This window comes from Pogona vitticeps, chromosome 5 (assembly GCF_051106095.1).
Source record: "Pogona vitticeps strain Pit_001003342236 chromosome 5, PviZW2.1, whole genome shotgun sequence".
Lineage (NCBI taxonomy): Eukaryota > Metazoa > Chordata > Lepidosauria > Squamata > Agamidae > Pogona > Pogona vitticeps.
In genome coordinates, this window is record NC_135787.1 from 116884904 (window position 1) to 116912517 (window position 27614).

The 27614-nt window shown below is 39.2% G+C and overlaps 2 protein-coding genes across 27 annotated transcripts in view; one reads left to right on the forward strand and one right to left on the reverse strand.

Annotated features, from left to right (window-relative positions):
- KMT2E (lysine methyltransferase 2E (inactive)) overlaps positions 1-9971 on the forward strand; it is an 86927-nt gene extending 76956 nt beyond the window's left edge. For 4 of the 6 annotated variants that reach the window (XM_020797280.3, XM_020797282.3, XM_020797281.3 and 1 more), the window contains 5 exons: positions 672-1241; positions 3156-3448; positions 6181-6269; positions 6434-6519; positions 7685-9971. In XM_020797280.3, the coding sequence (XP_020652939.3) occupies positions 672-1241; positions 3156-3448; positions 6181-6269; positions 6434-6519; positions 7685-9229 (2583 nt within the window). In that variant the 3' untranslated portion in view covers positions 9230-9971. Of the gene's footprint in view, positions 1-671; positions 1242-3155; positions 3449-6180; positions 6270-6433; positions 6520-7069; positions 7135-7684 lie in introns of all 6 variants that reach the window. The other 2 variants (XR_013545670.1, XR_013545671.1) reach the window with 1 other exon arrangement.
- A 3460-nt stretch (positions 9972-13431) lies between these two features.
- Positions 13432-27614, reverse strand: part of SRPK2 (SRSF protein kinase 2) — a 129215-nt gene continuing 115032 nt past the window's right edge. For 14 of the 21 annotated variants that reach the window (XM_020797286.3, XM_078394340.1, XM_020797295.3 and 11 more), the window contains 6 exons: positions 27498-27598; positions 27102-27209; positions 20909-20978; positions 20102-20194; positions 19607-19699; positions 13432-14964 (listed from right to left, as the gene is read on the reverse strand). In XM_020797286.3, coding sequence (XP_020652945.2) covers positions 14780-14964; positions 19607-19699; positions 20102-20194; positions 20909-20978; positions 27102-27209; positions 27498-27598 — 650 coding nt within the window. In that variant the 3' untranslated portion in view covers positions 13432-14779. Of the gene's footprint in view, positions 14965-19606; positions 19700-20101; positions 20752-20908; positions 20979-27101; positions 27210-27497; positions 27599-27614 lie in introns of all 21 variants that reach the window. The other 7 variants (XM_073000681.2, XM_073000684.2, XM_078394341.1 and 4 more) reach the window with 3 other exon arrangements.

Below are 27614 nucleotides of genomic sequence, written 5' to 3' on the forward strand. Positions count from 1 at the left end.
TATTGTTGCCAACATTTGGATCAAGTTTCTTTGTATGAATGGGCCTAAACAATGATTTATGACATCTGTTCTAAAGGCATAAATCACTAAAATACAGATGATGTGTTAGGATGTTTGTTAATATTTAACCTGTGCAATCTCAAATCACCGAATTTTCTGTTGAGCTGATGCATGGGCTGCAGTATCTGTAATTTGTTGTTTTAGCTGTGATTTGTTCTGAAGATGACCTGACAGACCAAACACACATCCCATTTTTGCCCTGTTTTCGTCTCCCATTTTAGCATATGAAGTTGGGGAAACGAGTCAGGCATAACTAGAGTTCTGGATCCAAATGTAATATATAATAACAATATGATAATAATCTTAGAACTGCAGAGTTCGAAGAGACCCTATGGATCATTGAGGCCAGCCCGTCAAGGAGGCACAGTGGGGAATCAAACTCCCAAACTTTAGCTCTCTTTTAATAACTTTGAGTTTGTGAAGCTGTAACAAATCATGGCTTCCGATTATGGTTCGGGCCCACAAACCATAGTTTTTGGAATCATGTTCAGTGCCAAGTTAACAAAGTGCAACTTGGCTTAATATTACATACAATTCCATCTGTGGTGTCATTTTTCTTCCATTTTCTTAAACAGTATCTCTTATATTTTATTGTTTTCTTCCTCATATAGGGATATGACCGGTCATCATCAACAATGCTGACACTCAACCCGTTCAGAAATTCCAATCTTACAGAAATGTGCCTGCAAGAAATAAAGACTATTGGCTATTCTAGTCCAAGGAACAGGACTGATAGCAGCAGGCAGTGCTCTGGAGAAAAGGAAGCCCCCTCAGACCTCCAGCTGGGACTTGAAGCAATTGAGCAAAGTGCACTGCATAAGACCATAGATGGCCCCTGTCATGAGAGGACTGATTCAAACAGCCAACTGGAAACGGCACACTGTGGTCGTGGAACTGTTTATCCCACCTGGGTCAAAAGTCCTGACAGAACTGGTGTAAACTTCTCTATGAATTCTAATTTGAGGGACTTAACACCTTCACACCAGCTGGAGGTAGGAGGTGGATTCCGAATCAGTGAGTCAAAGTGCCTAATTCCAGATGATGCTCGAGGCATATTCATGGAATCACCGGTTTTTTGCACTTCTGAAGATGGACTTGCAGCTGGCTTTGGAAGGGCTGTCGGCAGTGAGAGCTTAATGGATGGAAACTGCACACCCCAGAATCCTCCACAAAAGAAAAAGGTTATGACCTTTTTGAACTTGTTTATGTACCTGTTGTATAAAAACAAAAATAGCAATGTACTTCTGTACTTGCAGACTTCCAAGTGTTCTGGCCTTTTGTAAGCTTTAAAGTAGATTTAAACCGTTTCTTAACAGACATTAGAAAATAAAGTTGAGGCTTATCAGGGATTGGATCCATAAGTTAGCTTTTAAAACTAGTATTTAGAATAGATGTACAGATTGGGATTCAGGATGTGATCCTGTGCACATTTACCTGGGAATACAGTGGTGCCTCGCTTAGCAACATTAACCCGTGCAGGAAAAAACGGATTTTTAAAAGCCCATAGAAACGCATTAAAATGCCATTAATGCGTTCTTATGGGCTTCAAAACTAACCTTAAGCGAAAATCCTCCAAAGGGCGGCCATTTTCGGTGCCTCTAAAGCAAGGCAACACAGCGGGCAGCCATTTTGTTTTCCGGCGGCCATTTTAAAACCGCCGATCAGCTGGCCGAAAATGGGGGCTTTGCGATGATCGCTTCCCCGCAATCATCGCAAAGCGAATTTTCCCTAGAGGGACCATCGCTAAGTGATCGCTTTTGCGATCGCTTAAACCCCGTCGCTAAGTGATTTCGTTGCTCAACGGAGCGATCGCTAAGCGAGCCACCACTGTAATCCCTTTTGACATAAGGGGATTGGCTTCTGAGTCAACTCTGAATCTATGTTCAGTGGGGCTGCTTCTGAGTTAAGTGGGTATAGAACTGGAGCTATAATCTCTTAGCATCAGCGTCTAAGTTGTTTCAGATACATGAATTTATCTACATCGTGCTTTGTAATGTACAGTTGAATGAACTGATGGGTGAACTTCATTGATTTTGACAAATCATTTAACTTGGGTATGGGCAAATTACATGGGAGGCTGAATTGAACCACTTGGAACCTATGAGAAGCTATGCCATCACTGAAATAAAATTTATTAGAGAATGCTCTGAAACATCTGATACATTAGGATTGTTGATGCTAAGAAACTATGGGCACTGACACTGACTGTGTCTAGGAGGGAAACCTCTTGTAAGACATTCAGAACATTCCCAGAAAGAGTTTGTTTGTTTGTTTGTTTGTTTATTTATTTATTATATATTATTGTTTAACCCTGTCATTCACAATGTAAGTATTGTGTATAAGATATTGTGTGCACATGCATGTGCACACAATATCTTATACACAATACTTACATTGTGAATGACAGGGTTAGACAACCTAAAGGCAGGGAAACTGAGTTGCAATGGAGTATTGCTTTTCAATTGGAACACCACTCCTGCCCCAGTGAATTCACATCTTTGACTCCTAGTTCAGAAATTGCTTATGTTGTCAAAGAACCCCCTCGGTAGTTGAGTGTTGCTATCTCTTCTAATGCAGCTTCCCCAAGTCCTTTTTGAAGGTTGCTCCTTTTCAGTTACTGTGCAACAGCAACTGGCAGAATGAGGACATTTGAGCTAAAAAGTTTAAAATAAAAACTAAAATTATGAAAATAAAACTAATCCAAGGATATTCACATTTTGCTAAAGTGGTAGTTTAAGAACTTTTACAATGTCTACCTTTGTAACTGCATCATATGAACTCACTGAAATAGTTATCAAGCAGTTGTGACTACTATCCCATCTATGGCTTCAAATTTAGTTCAACTTGTTTGTTTGGAAAAGCAGTTAAGTGCATTGGAAACATGAGAAACCTATGTGAATAAAGCAAACCAAGGCAATATGATTTTTCTCTTCCAAAATGATACCATTTTGAAAACAGATCCATGTTGCATTTTTTAAAAAGATACAATGCAGTGGTAGAGTTATTAATGAGTTTGGGCAACATCCTGAAAAATATATATCTAAGAATGGCTGAACATTTTGAGTTAGAAAAGTTACATTCCGTTTTTCCCACAGGTGTCACTTTTAGAATATCGTAAAAGGCAGCGAGAAGCCAGAAAAAGTGGCTCCAAGACAGAAGGCTTTCCCCATCTCAGCATATCACCACATGCTGCTGGAACTGGAAACAACAGCGGTGTCACTGACGGCTACAGCAGTGTTGAAAATGGGGAACCAGCAGAGAGGGAGCTGGCTGCTAGTGTCCCTTTACCTTTGCCAGCCACCGAGTCTAGTGCTGCTTCAGAAGAGACTGAAAATTCCTCTGCATCAAAAGAAGCTTCAAATGAAAAGAACGATCCAGAGGTTCAGTGGTAAGCTCTTTTGAAAGATAACTTGAAATGGCAGACTTGAATGTGCTCCAAATAATGCAGGTGTCCAGGACATCAAAATGTAGCAGTCGTGTTTTCAGAACATTACATTATACAGTAGCAAGATGGTCCTAGTTTGTTGTTTTGGCTGATTTGTAACTATGTCGTATTTTGACAAGTTTAAAAATAGCCTGTTGCTGTGTATAATAAACAGCCACACGCTGTATAAGGAGACATAAAGAATGAAGCATGTAAAGACTATGAGTACCTCTGTGTTTTTCCTGCAGGTCTTCATGTATGCCTCACAACAGAGATGGGCCAGATGTGGTCTCCAGAGGCAGAAATGCAGCCTCTGGCCTACTAGTGGTTAATTCAAAAAACAAAAAACCTCAAAAATTCCCTACTGCCCTCTAAAGACTATGAGGGGCAATGTTGCCAAGTTTTAGCCCTTAAGCTGTTGAGGCAGGCTTTTTTCCAAACTAGAGTCCAATTACAACAGCTTAGAAATGGGGGGGATTGGCAAAAATTGGGTGAGAGAATAAAAGTGGGTGTGAGCCACCAGGCCTTGGGAGGCTGACCATCCCTGCTTTATAGAAAGTAAAATACTTACAAATCTGGGTTCAGATTTTTGAGTAATGCCAAGTGCTTCAGTTCAGACAGTATTAAAAGATGACTATATAGCAATGCTTAACCACTTTGAAGTAATTCAGATATATTCCATGCAGATGCATGTGAAACTTCTGCTTGCAATATTACAATACATATGCAAATTTGAGAAATGTCAATATTATTTTGTACATTAGTACCACAATTTCCAAATCATGTATGTGTAAGTGCACTAGTGGTATATATATTGACATAAAGCTTAAACTGGGAGAATTGCTAGTCCCAAATCTTTCAGTTTTTTCCAGGGAGAATACGGTATTTGTTTCACAGTAGGATGGGTTAGAAAAAAGTCTACCTGCACCTGCTCTAAGAAGTACCCAGATAACCAGTTTTCCAATTGAAACTACTGGTTCTCAACAACCCGAAAATGCTGGTCCATGGATCAGTTCTGATTCATTGAGCAAATTGTATGGAGCAGTGTTCAGAATTACTGTGCTTTCAAGCAGTTTGAGTATTAGATCAGAATTAGGAGTAAAAGTTTTAAATTACATTGCTAGTTAGCAGTTTGGATCTAAAATATCAGAAATATTCCCATTCATGGCAACACTGTACCAGAAGTAAGTCTCAGTGTTTCGCAGCTTTACCACCAGAATTCATAGCCCCAAAGCAAACTCTGTCTCTCCCTTGAAGCTGGATTTGTTTAGTATAGAGAGTAAAATTGCACACATTATGTCATCTCACTCCTCCACATGTTCCTGTCAGGCCACAGAAACCTGTATGAAATGCATTAAAGATTAAAAGAATGTCTTGCAACTTACCCAAATACTTTGGATCAGTGTAATGCCAACTTGGATCACAACAGAGATTTTATTGTACAGTGGTGCCCTGCATGACGATGATAATCCGTTCCATAGAAATCTCTGTCTTGTGAAAACATCATCTTGCGAAAACCATTTCCCCACTGGAATGCATTGAAACCCGTTTAATGTGTTCCAGTGGGGAAAATAGTCGTCATTTTGTGAAAATCGCCCATACGGAAGCCATTTTGCGAAGTGCCGATCAGCTGTTAAAATGGCTGTCCTGCAAAGTATCAGTTCGGAAAACACCCATTTTGCAAAGTACCGATCAGTACCAAAATGTCGTCTTGCGAGGCACGTACCCAAACATCGTCCAGCAAAAATCGCCCATTGGAAACAGTTTTGCGAATCGCTATAGCGATCGCAAAACATCATCATGTAGATTTATCGTTTTGCGAGGTCATCTAGCAGGGCACCACTGTATACAGTGGTACCTCGACTTAAGAACTTAATCTGTATTGGTACTGCGTTCTTAAGTCAAAACGTTATTAAGTCGAAGCACCATTTCCCATAGAAATGCACTGAAAACCATTTAATCCATATCTGCTGTTTTTCATTCTTAAGTCAAGGCGCTGTTCTTAAATTGAAGCATTAGTTCCCATAGGAACTAATGCAAAGCCGGTTAATCCGTATCTACCACTAGGGGGCGAATTTTTATTTTTTCCTTCTTTTGACCTAACGTCCAAAAAAAGGGCAGGAAAGGTTTTTTCTTTTCTTTTTTTGGTTCTTAAGTCGAGGTTCCATTCTCAAGTTAAAGCAACTTTTTGCGAACAGAGCTGTTCTTAACTCGAATCGTTCTTATGTAGGGACGTTCTCAAGTCAAGGTACCACTGTACTGTGTTTCCCCAAAAATAAGACAGGGTCTTATATACATTTTTACTCCAAAAATGCATTAAGGCTTATTTTCAGGGGATGTTTTCTTTTCTTTTTTCATGTACAACAATCTACATTTACTCAAATACAATCATGTCATCTTCTGGTTGCTGCACAGTGGTGGAGGGCAGGGTTTCACTTAACTAGGCTTATTTTGGGGGTAGGGCTTATATTACGAGCATCCTGAAAAATCATACTAGGGCTTATTTTCAGGTTAGGTCTTATTTTCGGGAAAACAGGGTATGTAGCTGAATTTAAAGTGCCTATTTGCTAGTATTAAAGTTATTTACTATTAACTACTTACTAATATTAAAGTACCTGTTTACTAGTTTGCTAATATTTGCTAGTAATAGTGCAGATTGAAAAGAGCAAATCCAAGTCACATGTTTTGTTTTAAAGGACTGCGTCAACATCGGTGGAGCAAGTGAGGGAGCGAAGTTATCAGCGAGCCTTGCTTCTTAGTGACCATAGGAAAGACAAAGATTCTGGTAAGAAGTCACTTGGGGTCCCTGGATACTGCCTCCTTTCCAACTCCCAGCAATCCTGTGGTTGTACTTGGTCTTCTCTGGTACATCAGGCTTCTATCACCGTAGCAATCCTCCAGACCCATTACATAGTTCTGTCTATAGACCTGTTTTAATTGTTATTGCAGATCCTGAAAATCCTGAGCCCACAAGTGAATGTCCGTCCCCAGAAGCTTCTGTGAAGGCTTGCAAAAGTCCTTTAAAAGTGAGCAAGGTACAGTATGATCAGGCTTATAAATATGCACCTACCCACCGCCAGACTTTCCTACATATTTTCTGGTTGTGATAAATTGACATAGACATTTTAAATTCAGATACAATTTTTGCACGACCAAGAGCAAGTGAGAGTGGGCCATCAAAATGGCCCTGCTTTTTCTTGGTGCCAAGGTGCCTCTCGATGGTTGCTCTTGGAATAAGTCTAAGGCAAGATTTTTGTGGTCCATCAAATCAATTTGTGTATTGTCAGGGCCAGTGTCATACTTGACAAGCTTTAATCCTTCATGTCTTTATTTTGTAAACAACCATCTTAACAGCAGAAGTGCTTCATTGAAAATGTTGTCCAGGAAGCCAAACAGATAGTGATATTTTTATCCAGCTAGATCATTCACATTTGAAAAGGAATCACAGTTTTGTATATCTTACACAGGAATGTTTCTGAACCATTTAGAAAGTCAGAGTATCAAGTATATTTTGTCTTAAGCACAATGGAGTCCAACTGTTTTCCTTTGAAATATAGCTTCAGAGTGTCTTCCTTTTGTTCTCAGAAGTAAGAGTGTTGCAGTGACCCTGGTAACCACATTATTTGGACAGGCCTATTGTGCTATTTGAGGTAAAACATTTTAACATTACTCAACAGGGGATCAGATAATATTAAACCTCACTAGCCCATTGGTTGCATAGTTCAAATGAAATATTCGAAAAACTACAGAAGCTTTGTTCTGAAGCCAAAGCCCCTACTCAGAAAAGCTGGGAGTATGATGAATGAAATCCTAAAATATAAAAATTGACCATAAAATAATACGATGATTTTGATACATATCCCACGGTTCTTCATGAAAGATCAGGGCAGCCGACAGATGAGTACTGGTTTGTTTCAGACCAGGGTCCTGATTTATTTTCACAAGGAGTTCAGCAATAAATAATGTATCATTTGGTATCATCGCACTGCAGGATTGCTTGTGCCATTTCATGAATCTTTTAGCTTTTAATAAGAAAAAGATTTTTGAAACAAGGTCATTTATTTTATAAGGGAGAAATACATTCTTTGTGGCAAGGTGCAGTCCCATAGAAAGGGCCCATGCAAACCATCTTCTTTGTAGAACATGGGTGTGCTATAAGCCAAAGGATGTCTACTGACTCTCCTCTTTTTTTAAATGTAGACTTCTTCATCAAGTCCTGTAGTTCCTGCTCAGTCCCTTGGGAAAACACCCACAAAACAGGATGCCCAGTGGGAGGCAACAGCTGAAACTCCAGAGGTTGAGAACATGACCCAAGCAAAATCTGACCAGCAACAGAAGCCGTTGACAAATAATGCTGAAGCACTTTCAAAATCCCATCCACCCCAGCCCCACGTGCGTAGTACAACAGAGCAACTCTCACAGAAGCTTCCTTCTACACCATTGAAGTTACATTGTTCCCCTTCCCCTCATGTAGAAAATCCTCCCAAATCCTCTACACCCCACGCCCCTGCACAGCATGGCTACCTTTCACCAAAGCCTCATTCACAACAATTAGGATCTCCATACAGACCTCATCATCCTCAGTCACCTCAAGTGGGAACACCGCAGAGAGACTCTCATAGAGGTTTTTATGCGGCAACACAGAACCTTCAAGGCAGTACACAACAACAGCAGCCGCAGCAGCAGCAGTCGCAACCGCCACCTCCACAACCACCTAGTGGGACATTGTTCTCGCAAACATCTTCAGTTGCTTACAATCAGTTTCACCAACAAAATTTGAATTCCACTGCTCCGCCCCCGCCCCCACCGCCACCCCCTTCCTCAACTTACTATCAAAACCAGCAGCCCCCCTCAGGAAACTTTCAAAACTACAATCAGTTAAAAAGTAGCATCCCACCCCAACAAACTGTATTTCCCTCTGGACCAAATCAAACACTTGCTGGGACAACATGCCAGCAAGCAGTTTCAGGACACCATGTAACCAGTGGGCATTTTTTGCCATCTCAGAATCCCAGTATTCACCATCAGACACCAGCCATTGGTGCTCCTCCACCACCACCGCCGCCTCCTGCTCCAGGACCACATCTTGTGCAGCAGCAAAGTACTCATCAGCAGCATGCAGTGGCCCACGTGGTAGGTCCTGTGCATGCAGTAGCAGTGGCCCCAGGGTCACACATCCATTCTCAAACTACTGGTCATCACCTGCCACCGCCACCTCCTCCTCCTGGCCCCCTTCCTCACCACCATCCTACTCATCCCACAGCTGGTCACCAAGGGTTGCAAGCACAACACCAGCATATAGTCAACTCAGCACCTCCGCCTCCACCTCCGCCACCCTCCAACGTGTTAAGCTCTGGGCACCACACAGCATCAGCACAAGGACTGCACCATCCATCTCATCAAGGGCCCCCCCTTTTTCCTTCAAGTGCTCATTCAACTGTCTCTTCCTATCCATCCCAACCTCCACATCATACACCTTTGGGACCTGGCCCTCAACATCAGCCTGCTGCAACAGGACCCCACTGTCCACTCCCAGGTCAGGGTCCTCACATCCAGCCTCAAGGACCAAACAGTATTCCAACGCCAACACCTTCAGGGTTCTGTCCTCATCCTGGCTCTGTATCCCTTCCTCATGGTGTGCAAGGACCTCAGCAGGCTTCTCCAGTGCCTGGACAAATACCAATTCACAGAGCACAGGTGCCGCCAACTTTTCAAAACAATTATCATGGGTCAGGGTGGCATTAAAATGGACCCCTTGCTTCTAAACATTTTAAAAATGTTCTGTAAAAACTGTATATTTCATATGTACCCGTTCAAGGTACTTTTTAAAGCTTGTACATGATACTTTGTATAAAAGCAAACACCAGTGCGCGCGCGCTTGCTCTTTGTTTTTTTTCCTTTCCATTTTTGCTTTTAAAAGTTCCTGAAACTGTGCTGTTGAGCCAGTATTAGGTATTTTTTATTTTGTACGTGAACATTCCAGCTGTTTGTTCTGGCAGTAGATTTGATGCTGCATAACTTTAAATTTTATTGTTGCAGTTAAATTCATTTAGTGAATGTTTTCTATATTTACTTTTTATACATATGTAATTAAAATACACAGCTAAGTGACGGCACTAACAGGTTTTTCATCTGTCTACAGTTTTTGTGTGCATATAGATAGAAAATGCAATACAGATTTTTATAGTTTGGTGTGGACATGGCTATTTTATTTTGACAGTTATTTGCAGACATGTAATTTAATGTATAGATTGTTTCTAATGTCTCTGACAAGTGCTGTAAATACTGTTCCTTTTGCGTGTAAAACTGCTTAACGCTTCTCATTTGATATAGTATTGTACATACAAGTCTTTTGCAAAAGCGTGTGATCTTTGTGAAAGTAGTACAGTATATGAACTTTAATTTTTTTTAATATACTGTCACATTGCAGCACTGGTTGGGCATTTTAATTCATGTTAATAAATCACAATTATGTCAGTTTTAACAACACGTCCTCCTAACTTGCTGTTTTGAGAAAAATGATACTGAAATGCATTTGATAATCATGACATTGTAAGGAATGCTATTCCTAAGAAACCACTAAGATTGTAGCATGCAAGCCATCATTGGCATCTCCATGGCATTACAGTATCCTGGTCAAGCAAAAGTCCCTTAGCAGGAAAAGCAATCCACACAACTTCTTGCCTTTTTAAACCAATCCAACATGCACCATGGTACGTAAAAGAAGCCACACACAGACTGCATTATTGCCATAACTGAGTCAAAACAAAATGGAAGTTAACATCATATAAACAGCCCATGGCTGGTCTCAAAGGGGTTTTGGTATCACCACATCTGCTGAAATGCAATGTGGTGGTGCAGTAGAAAATTAAAAGAACCTTTAAGTAACGGACTGTGGTCCGTCATCCTTCACAGTAAAATATTGCTGTCATCAGATTGGTAGCGCTTCTGAAGAAGTTAATTCGGTTTTAAATTCAATGTGGAATGCTGTAGAAGGAGGGTGGCTTCTAATAACTGTCTGTCTGTTCTTCCAAAATATGAAGCCCAGAATCCATACAGGCATCCATCCTGGTTATAGATCTCATATGTACAGTGGCCCCAACCCTGAGATCCTCCTGTACTTCACATGCTGTTAGAACGGCTTTGTAATAGAGTAGAAACCTATATCATCTGTTTGGGGGTGGAGCTAAGAGTGCTTAGACTAAACTCAAGCTCTCAAAATCTGTTTTACCAATAGATGGCTATGATAGAGTTCTAATATGCAGAGTTTACAAGCCAGTAATTACAGGGAAAGCATATTCCTCTTATGCTGCAGCCAGTAGCAATCTCCAATAGAAGGGGGAAATATGCTTAGCCAAAACCATAGGAGGCACAAGCCTTGGAGTTGTCAGAATCACCACAAAATAATCAGAAAAACAGCCTTCATGAAGAACCTGTATGAATTCCATTTTTTTAAACTTGCGAGATTACTACATACCTTTATAAAAAAAACTTCACATGACATGACTATCTGATTATCCACATGCTGCATGGAGTTTCATCATTTCATTGCATACATAACCCATTTTGCTTACATCTCAGTGATAAAATGATTTTATTTATTGGCCTTTTGCAAATAGTTTTGACATAGTAGTAAATGCGGTATAGTGTAGTAAAGTCTCTGAAAGTCTGCAAGGAATAGTTAATCTCAATGGTGGCAGGTTTTACTAGCAACCTGGAAGCCGCATTTGGCAAAGGCCAGAAAAGTTGACTTGTATATTTAATCTCTCTTTTTATTTGTAAAAAAATCACTGGCCATGTACTGTAAATGTTGCTGCAGTGGGCTTTGTTAACTGAAAATGTTTTTAAAAGCTTTTTAAAAATTGAATTAACAAAGGGAGTGCTGCTCTCTAGTGAAACTTACATGGGATAAGTGACAAGACAGAAATGCTCCCCATGCCCTCAAGGGGACTTCTTGATTTTTCCCAATACAGTACAAGTTATATTTGGTGAGTACTGGGGATCACACAAATATCTCTGGGAGGTTGGATGCTACCTATGAGCTATTTTTTATCCATTTCTAATCTAAACAATCAGAAAGCACTTTCAAATTAGCTGCCATCTCAACGTGGTTAAGTCCTTTTTTGTAAGAATTCTTTTCCAGTGACATTAATCAACACTAATCCATGAATTGATACAGGGAGTATAACACCTTTTTACCACTGGCAAGAATACAGGATCAAGCTCACAAAAAAGAGTTCATTACAAAGTGAAAAATTCATAACCTAAAAACATTTATAGATACAATCATACAGAACTTGCCTTTTGAAAGGCAAGTGAGTGTAAATTACTTCCAGTACACTTTTCCTTACAGATTTGAGAATAACTGTCAAGCCCGCTCAACCGGGAATTGTAGTACACAGCTGATTTCTAGGGGCTGCATGGGACACAGAACAAGTATTCTCCTAATGGTAGGCCTAGCCCTGTTCATGGACCTAAGTCTCATTCTAGAAGCCATCTGTGCAGTCATGCCAGCAGAGCCCTTTGTTACGACACTGAAAGATGGCGGCACAAAAGGGGCAAGACATGGCAGGTGCAACTGGGGGACAATACCATATACATTTACAGTGCTGCTTTATGGATTTTCCAAACTGTAGTAGCATTAACAGGTTTCTATCTCACTGGCTTTCTAAGACAAGGTGTCCCTTTTTCTGCAATCAAATGCAGTCATAGTTAATTGGAAACTTACCAATTTGTAAACAGTTTGGTCTCTAATTTAAAGCCAGAGCTGTGAATGACCACACAATTAGTGACCTTGAAGCTGATCCTCAATAAATCAAGAAGCCCTGAAGGAAAATCTTTTGTTGGCTTCTGTAACTCATTTTTAAAAAGAGACCACAATTGATACATGTAGCATTCTACAGGTGGAATTCAACCTACTGGCTATTGTAATGGAAGGGGGAAATTTTGTGCTCAAAAGTATGTGATTCATTTGCAAGTCTGACATCAGTGGCAAAAAAGAAAAAGGTGCATCTGTCAGTCACAGCCATTAGCTCCAAGACCACAGACCACCTGAAACCTGCCATGCATACGAAGGGGACACTAAGAATATGTACACGTGGGAGGTTGACTTTTTGAAATTTATAAATTTTAGTGGTGATCTGTGTACTGTATTTGAATTCTAAAGTATCTTCCATTACTCTGTGGCTGACTTCCCTAGTCAATGCACAGGAAGTTGAGGAGTAGTTTGAGGTACTGTATTAGAAGGATGTGACCTCTCTTCTGCAACAGAACAGCCCATCCACATGAAGTGGTCAAACCCCCTACCTTACCAGGCTCCAGAAGAGCACAAGGATAGCAGGCATGCCTAGGGATGTCAGCAGCCATTGCTTCACTAAAGAATATGGAGACATCATCTCCAATTTTTTGCAGCAGCATAACTGGGTAATAGTTTCACTATCTGAAACTAAGGACCAAAGGCACTTTGGGATTACAGTATTTGAAGGGCCACTACTGTTCATAAACATGTTAAATCAGACTTGTTAATTTTAACATATTTAACATGTATAGTCCTCACAGTTCTCTTAGTCTAAAAGGATTTAAACTCCCATGGAAAGCTTTTTAAATGCCTAATGTAGTGATGGGTGATCCTGATTTTTTGTGGTGTGTATATACAGTCCAAGTTGAATAATTCATGTGTGTGACTGCACCAATGAACACCCCAAAAATTATACTTAACCAATCTGTTTTTACCACACGAAGAGGCTCAATTTACCAAGGCAGGCCTTGCAGAATGTTGCTCTTTCATTTTGGCACAAACTGCCACAAGGCTGCTCTGATTTTTTTTACATCCCGTATTTTAAAAAGTTTATGGAATGTGTGTAATCTAAGAGCTTTTCTAATTCTAATATAATTATGGTAAACCCTTTGTAGTCACCATTAATGAAACATTACAGGGAGCATGACAATTCTGAAAAAAAAACCACAACCACTTTAATTAGACAACTGCAAGCACCTCAAACAATTAGTTATTGTTACAACACGGGGTTTTGTCTCACAATCTGGGATGTAAAGAAATTTAAAATTGACAAAGTCAAGAAAAAGTGGCACCATAATTAAAGTGTAAAACCAGAAATAAATTTACATTCATTCCACTGACTTCTAAAAGAGGCTAAAATACACCTCCATATTTTACATTCTAAAATCTGTATTGCCTATGAGTTCTCTTTTGGAATCTATTTAGTTTTTTGTTTTTTACTTTTATACGAAAACACTTAAAATTTTGTGTGCAACTTACAAAGGAATATTAGTTCCTCAATATGTCAATTAATGGGGGGAAAGCTAGTGCAATTTGTTTTAGAAACATGTAAAGCTATGTATGGAAGGTGCATGATCTTTCATTGTAAAGAAAATGTTTGCATCAATTCTGTTTTTCCTTAAGTGGAGCATCATCTTTATCCAAGGTTAACAAGTGTGAATTCTTCCCAGGCTTATTTTAAATTCTTAAGCCTAGAACATCAGCCATACTTAAGAAAAAGCAGTGCCCCTTTACCATTACTTCACCTCACAAATGACATCTCCTCAAAAGCACTTAAAATATATATTTTATCCTCTGAATGCTTAGCCTTCTTTAAAGTGCCTGTTGGAGAATGGAATATTCTAAATCAGAGCCATTTTCTCCAAATCCAATCTGGGCACTGGTAGAGCACAGAAAGTCTGTGCAACTCCTGAAGCAGCCTGGAATTCTCTATATGCAATTTGTACACTACAAGTTGCTCTCAATTCAATAGCTTTACTCTGAAACTGGTGTCCCCATCCCATTTTTAATGGAAATAAACATTTACAGGGTGCATTTACATATACTATTTTACAAGAACAATGTCCCTTTGCCAAAAGATAGAATTGTACATTTTCTCAATTCTGACTTGATAAGGTCTCACACTTGTAAATTATAGAATACTCAGCTAAAATATTTTCCATAAATAGTTACAAAACCTGCCAAAACACATAGAGGGGAATAAAGAATGTTTTGTTCAAAAACTTGATGTCTGAATGCCACACAACACAAGAAACAATGCTTCAAGACACATTAGTGTTTTCTGCAGAGTCAGTGAAACTACTAGCTGAAGACAAAATGACTATTCCTCCTCCCAAGAACACAGTGCACAAAAAGCAAAAGGTCAAACAGTACCTCAAAGCAAAATAAAAGTCTGGGGTTGGAGCCAGCTCATTTATGATCCTGTGAAGAGAATTTATGACAGTCACCATTTAAGTCTGATGTGGGTGCTGGCCCAATGTCAATATCTGGAGATTTCGCTAAGAATTCAACCAAGGGTGCCGAAGGCATTCACCAGCTGAGGCTCGTTTTTCCGGAACCATTTCTAGCATTGGAATCAGGAAATCTGTAAACTCTGCAGCATCCTCCTGAGGCCAACCATACTTCTCCACGAGAACATCAAAGAGGCTCCAAGGTTTCAGTTTGGTAATGTGTCGAAGTTCTCCTGTGTTTTAAATTTTAAAAAGAGAGAGAATTAGTGCTTGAAGTTTTTGGACTTATCTATTGCTTTTAGTCTTGATATTTAGGGAGAACATCTGCCCATGAAAAGTTTATTTTTCATGGTATTTTATTAAGCAGCCCAATATAAACAAACATTTCATGGATATATACATTCATCTGAGCTTTTTAGCCCATTTTGTATACAAGGGGTAGAGAGAGGTAAAATTGTTACCAAATATTTTTTTTCCTTAATACATAATACACACAACACATTCAATTCCTTATTTCTACCCAAGCCTGTTGGCTATTTCCAAAAGTATCCTATACAAAAAATGGTAAATCTTTGTGAATATTAAATTGGCAAATATTAACCTGTCAGTATTTACAACTGATAACATACAGAAAGACAACTTACAAGAATATTATAGCATGCAATCAAAAATGTATGGTGTTATTTCAGGAAAGCATAACAGTATGTTTAGACGCTTGCAGACACCCTCCCTAGGTATAACAATACACATCTGGATATGACTTTGAAAATTATTCCCAACACATGGATTCTGCATTACCATTACAGAATACATAAGTAATAATCTCTAACCCTGGTGAATCTCTTGGGTCAATGAGTTTGTGGTCCTCTGCTAGTAATGCACAGCTTGCTATACTATTAAGGCAGCAATAGTAATCTGGAAATATGTGCTACTGAACCCACTGCTGCTTACAGCTGAGAGGATACACAAAGGTTAGCATTACAAAGTGCATTTAAATCTTCTCAAATGTAAGCACCACTGGCTTCATATTTCTAAGTAAATGTGTATAGAACTTCTGCCTTAACAACACCCAGCAAGAAATGCAATACTGTACTACCTATATAGGTTTGCAGAATTAGCTACATGCCGCTGAATAGCTCAGTGAGTTGGTACCTGGGTGCAGTGCTAGAGATGGGAAGTTCAATTCCTCCCTAAGTTCCCCAGAAGAAGAGCCAGCCTATGTAGCCTTCAGCAAGCTGTACAATCCCAGGATGCCCCCAGAAGAAAGGAATGGTAAGCCACTTCTAAGTACTGTACACTATACCCAGAAAACTCTGACAGTCATAATTAACTTGACTGCATGTAATTTACTATTATAATGAGCTATATGCTTTCTGAAGCAAGTCCACATTTTCTTGACATTTAAAAAGAACAACCCAAAAGCAAAACAGTTAGAAAAACATAGAAAACTTGCTGCAGAGTAAGAGATATGCCCTTGTAAAGGTTCTCTTCAAAGCAAACTTAGGAATGTTTGCAATGTAGCACAGAAGGAAGGCAATACAATAGCTGAAATTGGAGAGGACACTCTCCAAGTCCTCCATACAGAGCACATTACCATCGTCTCTTGAGATTGAAGGATGCCATTCGCTCTAGAATCACAGAAGGGGCCAATAAGGCCATGAAGTCCAATCCCCTACTTAATGCATGAATAGAAATCAAAGGGTATCTGCCAAGTGGTTGTCTTTCTCTTGAATGCCTCCAGTGTTGAAGCACTCACCACCTCTCAAGGTAATTGGTTTCACTGTTGTACTGCTCTAACACCTGGGAAGTTTTTCCTGTTATTCAACTGAAATCTGGCTTCCTATAATTTGAGCCCATTGCTACATGTCCTGCAGTCTGGGATGACTGAGAACAGATTCTGCTCCTCCCCTGTACAACAGCCGTTCAAGTATCTGAAAAGTGTTATCCTTTCACCTTCTGTCTTATCAAGGCTAAACATACCCACTTCTTTCAGTCTTTCCTCACAGGATTTAGTTTCCAGCCCCCTGATCATCCTTGCACAGCACAGAACATCAAACTAGAGTAGGCCCATCAAATCAGTGAGGATTTGTTAAGTCAACTTCTCCTTAGGTTCCTTTGAATCAAATGGCCCTACTCTAGTTGCGACTTGCCTGGCATAGTAAGTAGCAACTAGGCCCATTTCAATCAATGGAACTTATGGAGGAATTGACTCACAAAATCCCCAGTGACTGATGGCTTACTCTAGTGCAACTTTCTATACTGTACTATGAAACAGGATTTAAGCCACTGTTTACAAATAACTACATGTAAAAGCAAATAAGCCCCCAAAATAGAAGGCCCTGAGCACTATAGGTAGGATTATTGCTGTGAACCTCTGAAAATATTTGATGAAATTGTACCAATCATTATTAATTTAGAATTGTATGGAAATAAATTCCCCTTAAAAGACTATCTTAGCATTGTGCCCCTCTTTCTTTCTTTAACCAGAATTTATTAAATGCAGCACTCACACCTTCATTATGCTTGCACACAGGCTCAATACTGGCCAACCACTAAATGAGCAGAATGATTTTTATTTAGAGTTCTCTCAAGGTAGTTTTTGAGACAAGTATCCTGATAGCACAACACTACTACTGTGTTTCAGCGACACACACATACATTCAAGAAACTGTGGTTTGGCTAATAAGCCACAAGGTGGCAATGTAACACCAGGATATTGTTCTCAAGAGGTTTGTTTTTTCAATCACTTCTGGTTCCTGTTTTTATTCTCTCAGACACACATACACAAATGGGATAGCTATTATGAGAAAATAAAAGAGCCCGTAAGAAACCACAAATATGTTTGCTCATTGTTCACATATTTTGACATTATCTTCTAAAAAATCAGTTCATGTTTGTTCGTATCGCCAAACTGAAAGGCCAAAGCTGAAAGAAGCTATTCATAAACTAATTTCCTTCGGTAGAGCTTATTCTGGAGGAAAATATATCCAGAAGTAGACAGTTCAGTCTTATTTTTCAATAGGTGGTGTATGGCCTAACAGGTGTGTAACCTATTGCGTCGCCCTCCAGTTCGCTGTAGCATCAGCGCCGGAGGAAGGACAGTCTTTTAAGATAAGATGAAAAAGAAGGGAACGAAAAAATGGCCAGAAGAGGGCTGTGCGAGAAACATTTGTCTTACAAATCAGGAGGTCCCCAATTCAAAATTTGGCTTTGCCACAAACTCACTAGGTACCGTTAGACAAGTTCCATTTTCTGAGCCTCAGGGCCCCCCTAAAATATGGGGTAATCTTTCTGATACCCCTGTCAATCCAGACTGGGAAACTGTCAACTTATACTAGTGAAAATTAGAATGGTTTAAATCTTGGCAGCAAACAAACGAGGTGTTGGTTGCATTCCTTGGTCATACAGGAATTCCATAATCCTTAGGGACAGATTTATTTTTCCCAGCAAGCACTGGGCAACATCCTTTTTTAATGGGAAGGTAGGCCGAATTTGGCCTGTCTGAGGCCAAGAAGCTTTGTAGCTCAGCCTTCCTCCAGGTGAGCACAACTGAGGTGTGTGCCTGGCAGGTGGAACCCTCCAAAGGGAGAATTCTAGGAACTGGAGTAACAAAATATTGAATGGCACATCCCTAGTTCTAAATTGCCCAGAGACTCTATTTATGGGAACCAAGTTCTCCTACATGTGGAGGGTGACAACCAAAAGTTGCAATAGTTAAGGGTGGAGTTAGTGGCAACGGCCTTCCTCCCCTTCATATTAACTACATGAACAGTTGATGGCCACAAAGAGTTTCTTAACTGTTTTAAGGTGATCAGACAAGCAATGGCAGTTTGGGACACCAGTACCCCAAACTGCTGTATCATTCTAGTTCTAGTCTTTTCCAGATAGTAGAGCACATAATTTTGCATTTAGAACTTGCATAGTCTTTTTTTTTTTTTGCTACTTTTCATCTGAGCCTCAGAAATGTGCTAATCCTTTTGACTACAGTGGGGTCTTGACTTACGAACTTAATCTGTATTGGAAGGCAGTTCTCAAGTCGAAAAGTTCTTAAGTCGAATCTGCATTTCCCATAGGAATGCATTGAAAACCATTTAATCCGTATCTGCTCTTTTCATCCATAGAAACTAATGGGAAGCTGCTATTCCACCTTCTGCCACTAGAGGGGGATAATTTTTTTCTTTTTTCCTTTTAACCTAAGATGACTTAGCTTTAAAAAAAAGGGGAAAAAAGAGTTCGTAACTCGAATCTAAGTTCATAAGTCGAGTCCATATATTCCTATGAGAGCGGTTCGTAAGTCGAAACGTTCGTATGTCGAGCCGTTCGTAAGTCAAGACCCCACTGTATTTAAATCAAGAATAAAGGAAGACAAGTGGACATTTTAAATATTTTCTTTTTTTGTCTTTCCAGAAAAATAAATGTTTGTCTTTTGTTGATTTTAGATGAAATAAATTAAATGCGAGCAGATAGATGGCATTTCTCATCTGTGGAGTTCTTAATTTCACCTTTAGTGAAATCAAGCCACCTTTAGTGGCTGAAATCCAGTAGTAAATCACAACTAGAGTTGATCCACTGAGTCAGTTGAGATTTGACGAGTCAACTCCTCTAGGTTCTATTGATTAATTGTGCCTACTCTTGTAGCAACTTACTATTAGATTTCTACTATTGTCCCAAAAAGCTCAATACTCTTGGTTTCTAAGTCAACAAACACAATTTCCAAAAATAAATTTCCTATTAATGGAAAACAGAAAATTCATACATACACATCTTAAAAATCTTAAAAATGTTCTTAAAAATCAAGATTCTTCATTAAAAAGTGTTCAGTGTCTTCTTTTGGAAAGAGCTACAGTTTAATTAGGGTGGCAGAAACACTGTTACCTTTTTTGGTGAAAAACTCCTTGGAATATTTCCCCACCATAGCGTATTTTCGAGGGATTTTCCCCAGCAGTTCAATGATCAATGCTATGTGATCTGCATTGGAGAACATTTCCAGCAAAACAGAAACATACAACAGTTTAATCAATACACTGCATGCACACATGAATGTTGGCCCGGTACAGACAGAAATAGATTGCTTCTTGTTGAAAATGGGGGAGGAGGCAAAACTGCTGCTAAATGGGAATGAGAGGAATTATTTACTGGCGAGGTAATTTTGAAAAGTGATTCATTTCACAAAAAGAAATTAAGAGAGGACTGCACTATTTGCAAAATGAAATGGACAGTCTTTGAAGGCTCTTTTCTCATTTGTTTTGCAAATCCAAATTGTCCGCCTCATCTCTTTGGGGCACATATTTTAGTGCACATGTTACAACCAGCAGCTGCCAGTCCACTTCTGTCTGCATCACGGTGCCTTTCAAAAAGAAGAGGTACTACCTCTGCGATTGAAGAATTCCCGAGAATATTTTCCAGATAGAGCAAAGTGCCTTGGGATATTGCCTAGCAGCTCTATGATGTGTGCTATGTGGTCTATGGAGGAGAGAAAAAAAGGGCACAGGAATGGGAAGGGCAGGGAGAGGATGGGATAAAGAAGAGGAAAGAAAATGGAATTAGTTAAAAAAATTCAAAAAAGTTTTGAACACAACGTTTGCAGAAAACCCATGCAGAGGTTTCCAGGACCAGCAGAATTCTGGCATCATTAGTAGCACTTAGGAAGAAAAACAAAAGATGGATGCCCATGTTATTATTGTTGACTGCAAAAGGACGTTGCGAGCAAACAAGCATGGGAAATGGACAGCAACACAGATGGAAGCAAGAGTTAATTCTGGCTGTTTTGCTTTTCATTTAGTAAACTGCAGTCACAAGCAGAATGAAGGCCCAGCATTCTAAATATCCAGTCTTGTATCAAAAGGTGCATCCACACTGTGTCAAGTTTTGTTTTAAAATGCAGTAGTGTTTCAGTGTTTACACACACAGATGCAGATCTTACAGGACAGGACAGGAAACTGGCCTTTCAAGGCTTAGAGAAGAAGAGGGTGTCGGGTAAAAGAAGATAGCCCACCTACTGCTACTGACGGATCTTTAAACTAAAGAGGAAAAAATGTGATGTTTATATTCTGAAATGAAATTATTTTCATTAATAGTCCACTTGGAAAAAAAACTCAAACAAATGGTACACTTCTTCTCAATCCTCTGCAAATAAAAAATGCACAGGCAATAGCTGTACATTAAAAAGATACATACCCTCATCTCTGGAATAATCTTCACCGGAATGGGGTTCAAACAAATAATCACCGGTTGCTAGCTCAAATGCCTAGAATAAAACAAGACATCAAATATGATAATACCGTCAAAAGAGCACGGACTCTGTCAACTCTAGAAGGAATTATTTAAACAAGCAAATGCCTTGCTTTAAAGTGCAAATTAAAATTTGTTGATGAATTCAATTGCTGAGTTCTAAAATGTCATTTTTCACTAAACCCAAGAATCTGAACATGAATTGGACAGCATCTATCTCTTTGTAAAGCAGGCCACCACAGACTCCTTTTGGAAGTCTCATTACAAGATGCTGTTCAGAAGAACATAGGCCTAAAATCTATTTTGATCAGATAACCTAGGTGTATGTTCTTTGGATCCTAGTCCTCGGTAACCTCTGTTAAGAGATTCAAAGTAGTAACGAGACCCCAAAAAGCTGGATTCAAGCTCTGCTCTTGCCCAGTATAACGCAACAAACAGGACAAAATTGTATAATGTTATTTCTTTGGCCAGAACCATTCTGTCAAAAAATACTATACAACCTACCCGGGGGGAAGGCAGTTCAGGCAACAAGCATTAAGAGTTTCAGTTCATCCATTGTCTCAAGCCTGCTTCTCTTCAAATAAACAAAGTAAAATAGGTTTTCAATATGGCTTCCTGGTTATTCTATAAAAATGCAACCACTCCCAACAGTGACTCCAATGTATCTTCCACAAAAGGGATTACAGTGGTGCCCCACTTGACGATGATAATGCGTTCCAGCAAAATCGCTGTACAGTGAAATTGTCGTCAAGCGGGGAAAAAACCATTGGAATGCATTGAAAACCGGTCAGTGCGTTCCAATGGGGCAAATACCTGATCGTCCTGCGAAGATCCTTCATAGGGTGGCGATTTTCCAATCCCTGTCTTGCAAAAATAGATCAGCAAAACAGCGGGGAGCCATTTTGCGAACCGCCAATCACCTGTTTATAAATCGTTGTTAAGCGAAAAATCAGTTCCCAAAGCAGGGAACTATTCATCGTCAAGCGAAAAACCCTATTGGAATCATCATTTTGCGATAAGCGATTTTGTTGTCAAGCAGGGTCATCGTCAAGCGGGGCACCACTATATAGCACATGCAACCTTCCCCTTTATACAAAACACACCCGCATAGAACTTTATGCAAGAAAGTAAACATGTGTCATAGAATTGCAGAGATGGAAGAAATCCTAATGGTCACTGAGACCAATCCCCTGTCACAGCAGGGCAATCATCGCTAAAGCAGGTGGCTGTCTAAATTCTATTTCAAAACTTCCAATGATGGAGTACTCATCACAACTTCCAAGGCAGTTTAATTCACTGTCCAATAGGTCTCCCAATCACGAAAGTTCTTTCTAATGTCTAAGCAAAATCTCCTTTCTAGTAATTTGAATCCTTTATTTTGGGTCCCACCCTCTGGAGCTACAGGGAACAAGGTTGCTTCCTTTTCCATGTGACAGCCCTTCAAATATTTGAAGACGGCTATCATGTCACCTCCAAGTAATCTACTGTATTTTGCAGGCTACAAATGCCCAGTGGTCTCAATTGTTCCCCATATGGCCTGGTTTCCATCCTGGTCATTCTCAGCTGAAGTCATTCAATATCCCAGAACTAAATACAATGTTCCAAGTGATGTCTGACCAAAGCAGAATAGAGTGGTACTATTAATGTCCTTTGATCTGGATGGACAACATACTCTTACTGATGCGACTGCTTATGGCATTTACTTTTTTGCAAATAGCAATGCACTGCATTGAAAGTATTATATATTTATTTTATTTATTTATTATTCTGAATTTACTCTTTATTATTTAATAGAACCATTAGGGGGTAACAAGAGAAACTAGCAGAAGAACAAACACATGAAATAAGTAACAAGAGGTTTCATGGTACCACGAGAGCAACTGAATTCACAAGGCAAGCCCAATCACATATAAGCTGCAACTATTTGGCACTGAAACAAATTTGTAACTACCACCTAGTATGGGATTTTCAGAGTCCAAGGATTTTCAGCCCTAAAATTCATGCAGAAAGGGCCAAGCAAAATGTGGGAGAGGAAAAACCAAAAGGAAAATAAGATGCTTTCCACCTCTATACTGTGCTTCTCTCCACATATATTGGCTATAGAACAGAAAGGAACATCCTCTTAGGCACACTCTCGTGTTCTATGGGAAGGGTAGTTTAGTGAGAATCTGCCCCTATAGAAAATCTAATGTATAGCAAGATTATCCTATTTTCTAATATTTTATTGATTCATTACATGTATACTCAATCTTTCTTTCTCTGACCTCAAAATGATATGCATAACTGTCCCTCATCCATATTCTCTTTACAAATTTATGAAGAAGGCTAAAGAGAGAGAGTGACTGAACCAAGATCATCCAGTGAGTTCCACGGCTCATTGGATGCTAGCCTCATATGAACAATTAGTATGGGGAAACAAGGTAAGATAAGGGACAGAAAATTAGGAGAACTTGTGCCATTAGCCAAGACAAAAGGAAGGATAAACATGTGATGATCATATGATCAAATGGTTAATGTTCATTTTCTTTTGAGAACTAATTTTATAATGAGTGGCATATATACACTTGCCCCTTCAACAACACGGGGGTTAGAGGCGCCAGACTGCCATGCAGTTAAAAATCCATGTATAATATAACTCATGCCCCCAAAATGAAGCTACTGTACAAAGCATAAATAGTTGATAAACACACACATACACACAGAACAGTTCTCTCTATCAAGGTTCTCTTGCACAGCATTGACAATCCTTTCCATACAATACTGTGTGTAATGAGCCTTAAAGGTTCTTTTGACCTCTGATCTAGAGGCTGAATTAGAGATGATGTGTTTTGCAAGTAGACCACTTTGACACTTTCAGTGATGAACTCATAGGATTCTGGGTGGCCAGGGGCACAGTATTTATTGGAATATTTATTTATTGAAAGAAATATGTGAATAATCAAAACTGCTGCTTGAACCGGTGCAATTCAAGGGATAAGTATTTTTTAAGGTAATCTAAATGCATGCATCTTATCCATTTATATCTTTGTTCTTAAATCTATTTTCTGTACAATTTGTAAGTAACATTCTGCATTGAAAACTGTGTAACTTTTAAATAAATATGTATGGGGGAGAAGAATCAGTTTACAGTACTAGCAAAAACTCAAACTTTTGATTAGTTATAAAAAGCTTTTCTTTGTTCACTATATCAATTATTTTTGAACTCTCTCTTTTAAAAATCTTGCTCGGCAGTCAGTTTTCTTTGCAAAGGCTAATTCTTGCATAAACTGAGAATATCCAAGAATCGCTTGGGACTTCTGGCTCCTAGGTACCTGCGTAACTGGTGCCATCATGAATACAGACATAGAGACATGTGTTCTGGCTTATGTTCTTTCCAGGCCTGAATTTGCCATTCAGTTTTACCCTCTCTTTGTCTCTTCTTTCTACAAGACTATAATTGCCACAATCAGAACGCAATGAAACCACACGATTCAATAAGTCCTCTAAAACTGTATGCCCTGATCACTCTGAAAACTGCTTTTAAAATGTAGCATTTTTGTAAGTTGCTGCTTCAATTTTCTGAAGAATTATCTGTGCCATAATGCATCTATACAAAAAGACATACTAATGAAGCAGTGTATAGTGGCTGTCTGTCCCCCCCAAGGCCACCAAACATCTATGAAAGCACAATGAGACAATAAGAGTTTGATGGAGAAGCTGGGATCACTTGCCCTGGCTCTGATCTAGATAGTCTAAACAAAGACCAGCAACAGAATCACAGTCCTCATTCTCTAGCCAAACTCCTGGCAGCTGTGTTGAGGATTCCTACACACCATGGATTTCCTGCTGGTGTAATGACATACCATCCAGCACTTGCTCAGTCCTCTTCCCAATGAAACCCTTCTTTTATGTCTCTCTCTAATGAACAAAATACAGCTTGATAAAATATTAATATAATAGGGAGCCAGTCAATGGCGGGACTGTTTCGGTGTATTTTTTTTACAAATTCAGCCACAATTCTGTTTTACTGGTGCAGAAAATAATATTCCTCAATATGAGAATGAAGAGAGACTGTTTTCTGCTTTGGTCATCGACACACATAGAATATTTACAACAAGGTAACAACAGAAAATTCAAGTCCATATGTATACACATACATCCTCTGATACCTAACAAATCTTTATAATGAAAGCACAGGCAGTTCAGTTAAACTTTGCTCCTTCTTAGTGGAAAAATCTATTTATTGTCCACATATCTTACACTATTTGGCCTTGCAATTATTAAATAAGGTTTTAGGGATGCTGTCCACATTATACTACTATGAAATACATTAAACAAAAAAGGATGTCCCTGATGCAGCAATACCCCTGCATTGTTACAGACCAAGTAGTAGTTTGTGAACTATCGAAACAGTAATGCTTACTCTATGGTTTATGTGAAGGAGCCTGTAATACGGGCAAATTTCATGGTGAAGCACTCTCTTCATGGTGATAAGGAAAGCTTAGGAGAGAGGAAAGGCAGACACAATCTAATAGCACAATCCCACTCCCAAAACTCGGAGTCATGATTAGGACAACTATCCCATGTTCAATTCATAAAGCTTTTTGTTATGAAGCTTTGCCTCTTTTAAAAATATTTTTGCTGAAAATTTTCTTTGTAACAGAGTATACAAATGAATAATGTGAAGACAGACTACATAGAAAAATAGTCTCAATAAAAACAAATAATAACAATTCCAAAACTCCATCCCAAAATCTAAGGTTGCATGCATATCACTAATCACCATACACATATAACACAGTATCAGCCCAGAATGTTGTTCCATAGCCCTACACTGGTAGAAAAGGGAACACTGCTAAATCTATTACAGTCCTCCTTCTCTGTGGACTGCTAGCAGGAAATCAAGAGTGGAATTTTATGCAACAGCAATTCATTATTCCCTCAGAGCCTGCCAAAATATCCACTACAGAAGATATTTCAATTTTTTTAATAGCTATTTTTGATGCTTCACTGAAAACATCCCCTCAGAGTGAAAGGGCAATGTCACAATCCCATTACAGAAGAATAAATGAGCCTATCCCCTTGCAGTTCCTGCAGCACATCTTGCCTAAAAGCCCTTCCAGGCGTATCTTACTCGATCCATGCTACTGAACAGTAGGTCAACTAATATGCTGGTAAATTCTGGAAGGCAGATTCTGTACACAGTTTTCAGATTTCCCTTTTCCATTGCTCTTCACACACATGTAAAGAGTTTTTAATGACACCACTCCAAGTTAACAATGAAGGATGATTAGAAAACAGTATTAACAAAAATCTGAGAAGGCCCAACACCATTGGAAAATCTTAAGTCTAGCTTGGTAAACCCAAATACAGTAACAAATCCACTCACATAATTACCCATTACACTGTACATTACAAGGCACACAAAAACCACAGGGATCTCTATGTGTGGAACAGTAGGTGGACTGAAGACAGTAAAACATTCTGATGAAATGTATTCATAGCTGAATAATGCTGTTGCATGAAGTATAGCTGAATAATGTTAACCGCATGACTTATTACATCATATCTACATTAGAACTTAACATAAGCAAAAGTGAAAGAGGAGTAAGGAGAGAGAATCAGCTATTCAAAGAAAAACATTAAAAATATTTCACTGGGCCAGAGACAGGCAATTTTGGTGGGGCAAGGAAGCATTTCCTCTCAACTTGTGGAACTTCCATGGGTCATGCCAGCTACTTCCAGCAAAATTCTAAATAGATGCAGGTTGTTTCCACCTTCTTGGAGTACAACAGAATATGGGAAAGGGAAGCGATTGTTTTACAAAAGAACTGTGACCCCAGAGGCTTACAGAGGTATGATTCTTTTATTTTTATTTTTTTTTAAAAAAGACAAGGGATGGGAGGGGGGATTTGAGAGACAGAAACATGGTTTGGGTATTGCATGCAATCTGTGGACTATGCAATTTCCACCCTTGCTTTAGCTACACCGAAGCATCTCTGTGGATGTTAGTGAAAGCCTCAGAATATAAGAAATCTGCAATACACAATTGTAATCATTTACTCAATTACCATCAGAAGTACGAATTTTTAAAAACAACATTGGCCAGAAACCCAACTAATGTCACTGTATCTGTGATTCAGTGTAGACTTGTTCTTACCATGCATGCTGTGCTCCAGATATCAGCAGGTGTGCTGTAACCTGCTCCTATTAAAACCTCTATTGATCTATATTGTCGTGTCTGGATGTCTTCTGTGAAATGTTTATGCTAAAAATTGAAAAGAAAGTATTGAATAGAAAGCACTAGGATCAAGGTGCTACATCAAGTATCAAACTCATAAAACATTGGCCAGAATTGCGTGAGGCTTGCACAACTTGCCATGGCTAATTGTGGCTAACTTGGCAAAGTGCAGGACATGTCTCAGTAATATGCCTGGTCATACACTGAATTATGCAACTCAGCAACTTGTTAATTTGTTGCAATTAGCTGATGTAACTTACACAAAACATATGAACACCAATAGGATTCCAGTCATTAAAAATCAGTGATACTTACCACCCAGCAAGCGTTTCCCAGGTCAGCAATTTTAACTCTAATTTTATCTGCATTTCTTGGATCAAGTGGATTCACCAGTAGGTCAGCTGCACGAGTTTTTGCTATTACAAGCAAAGA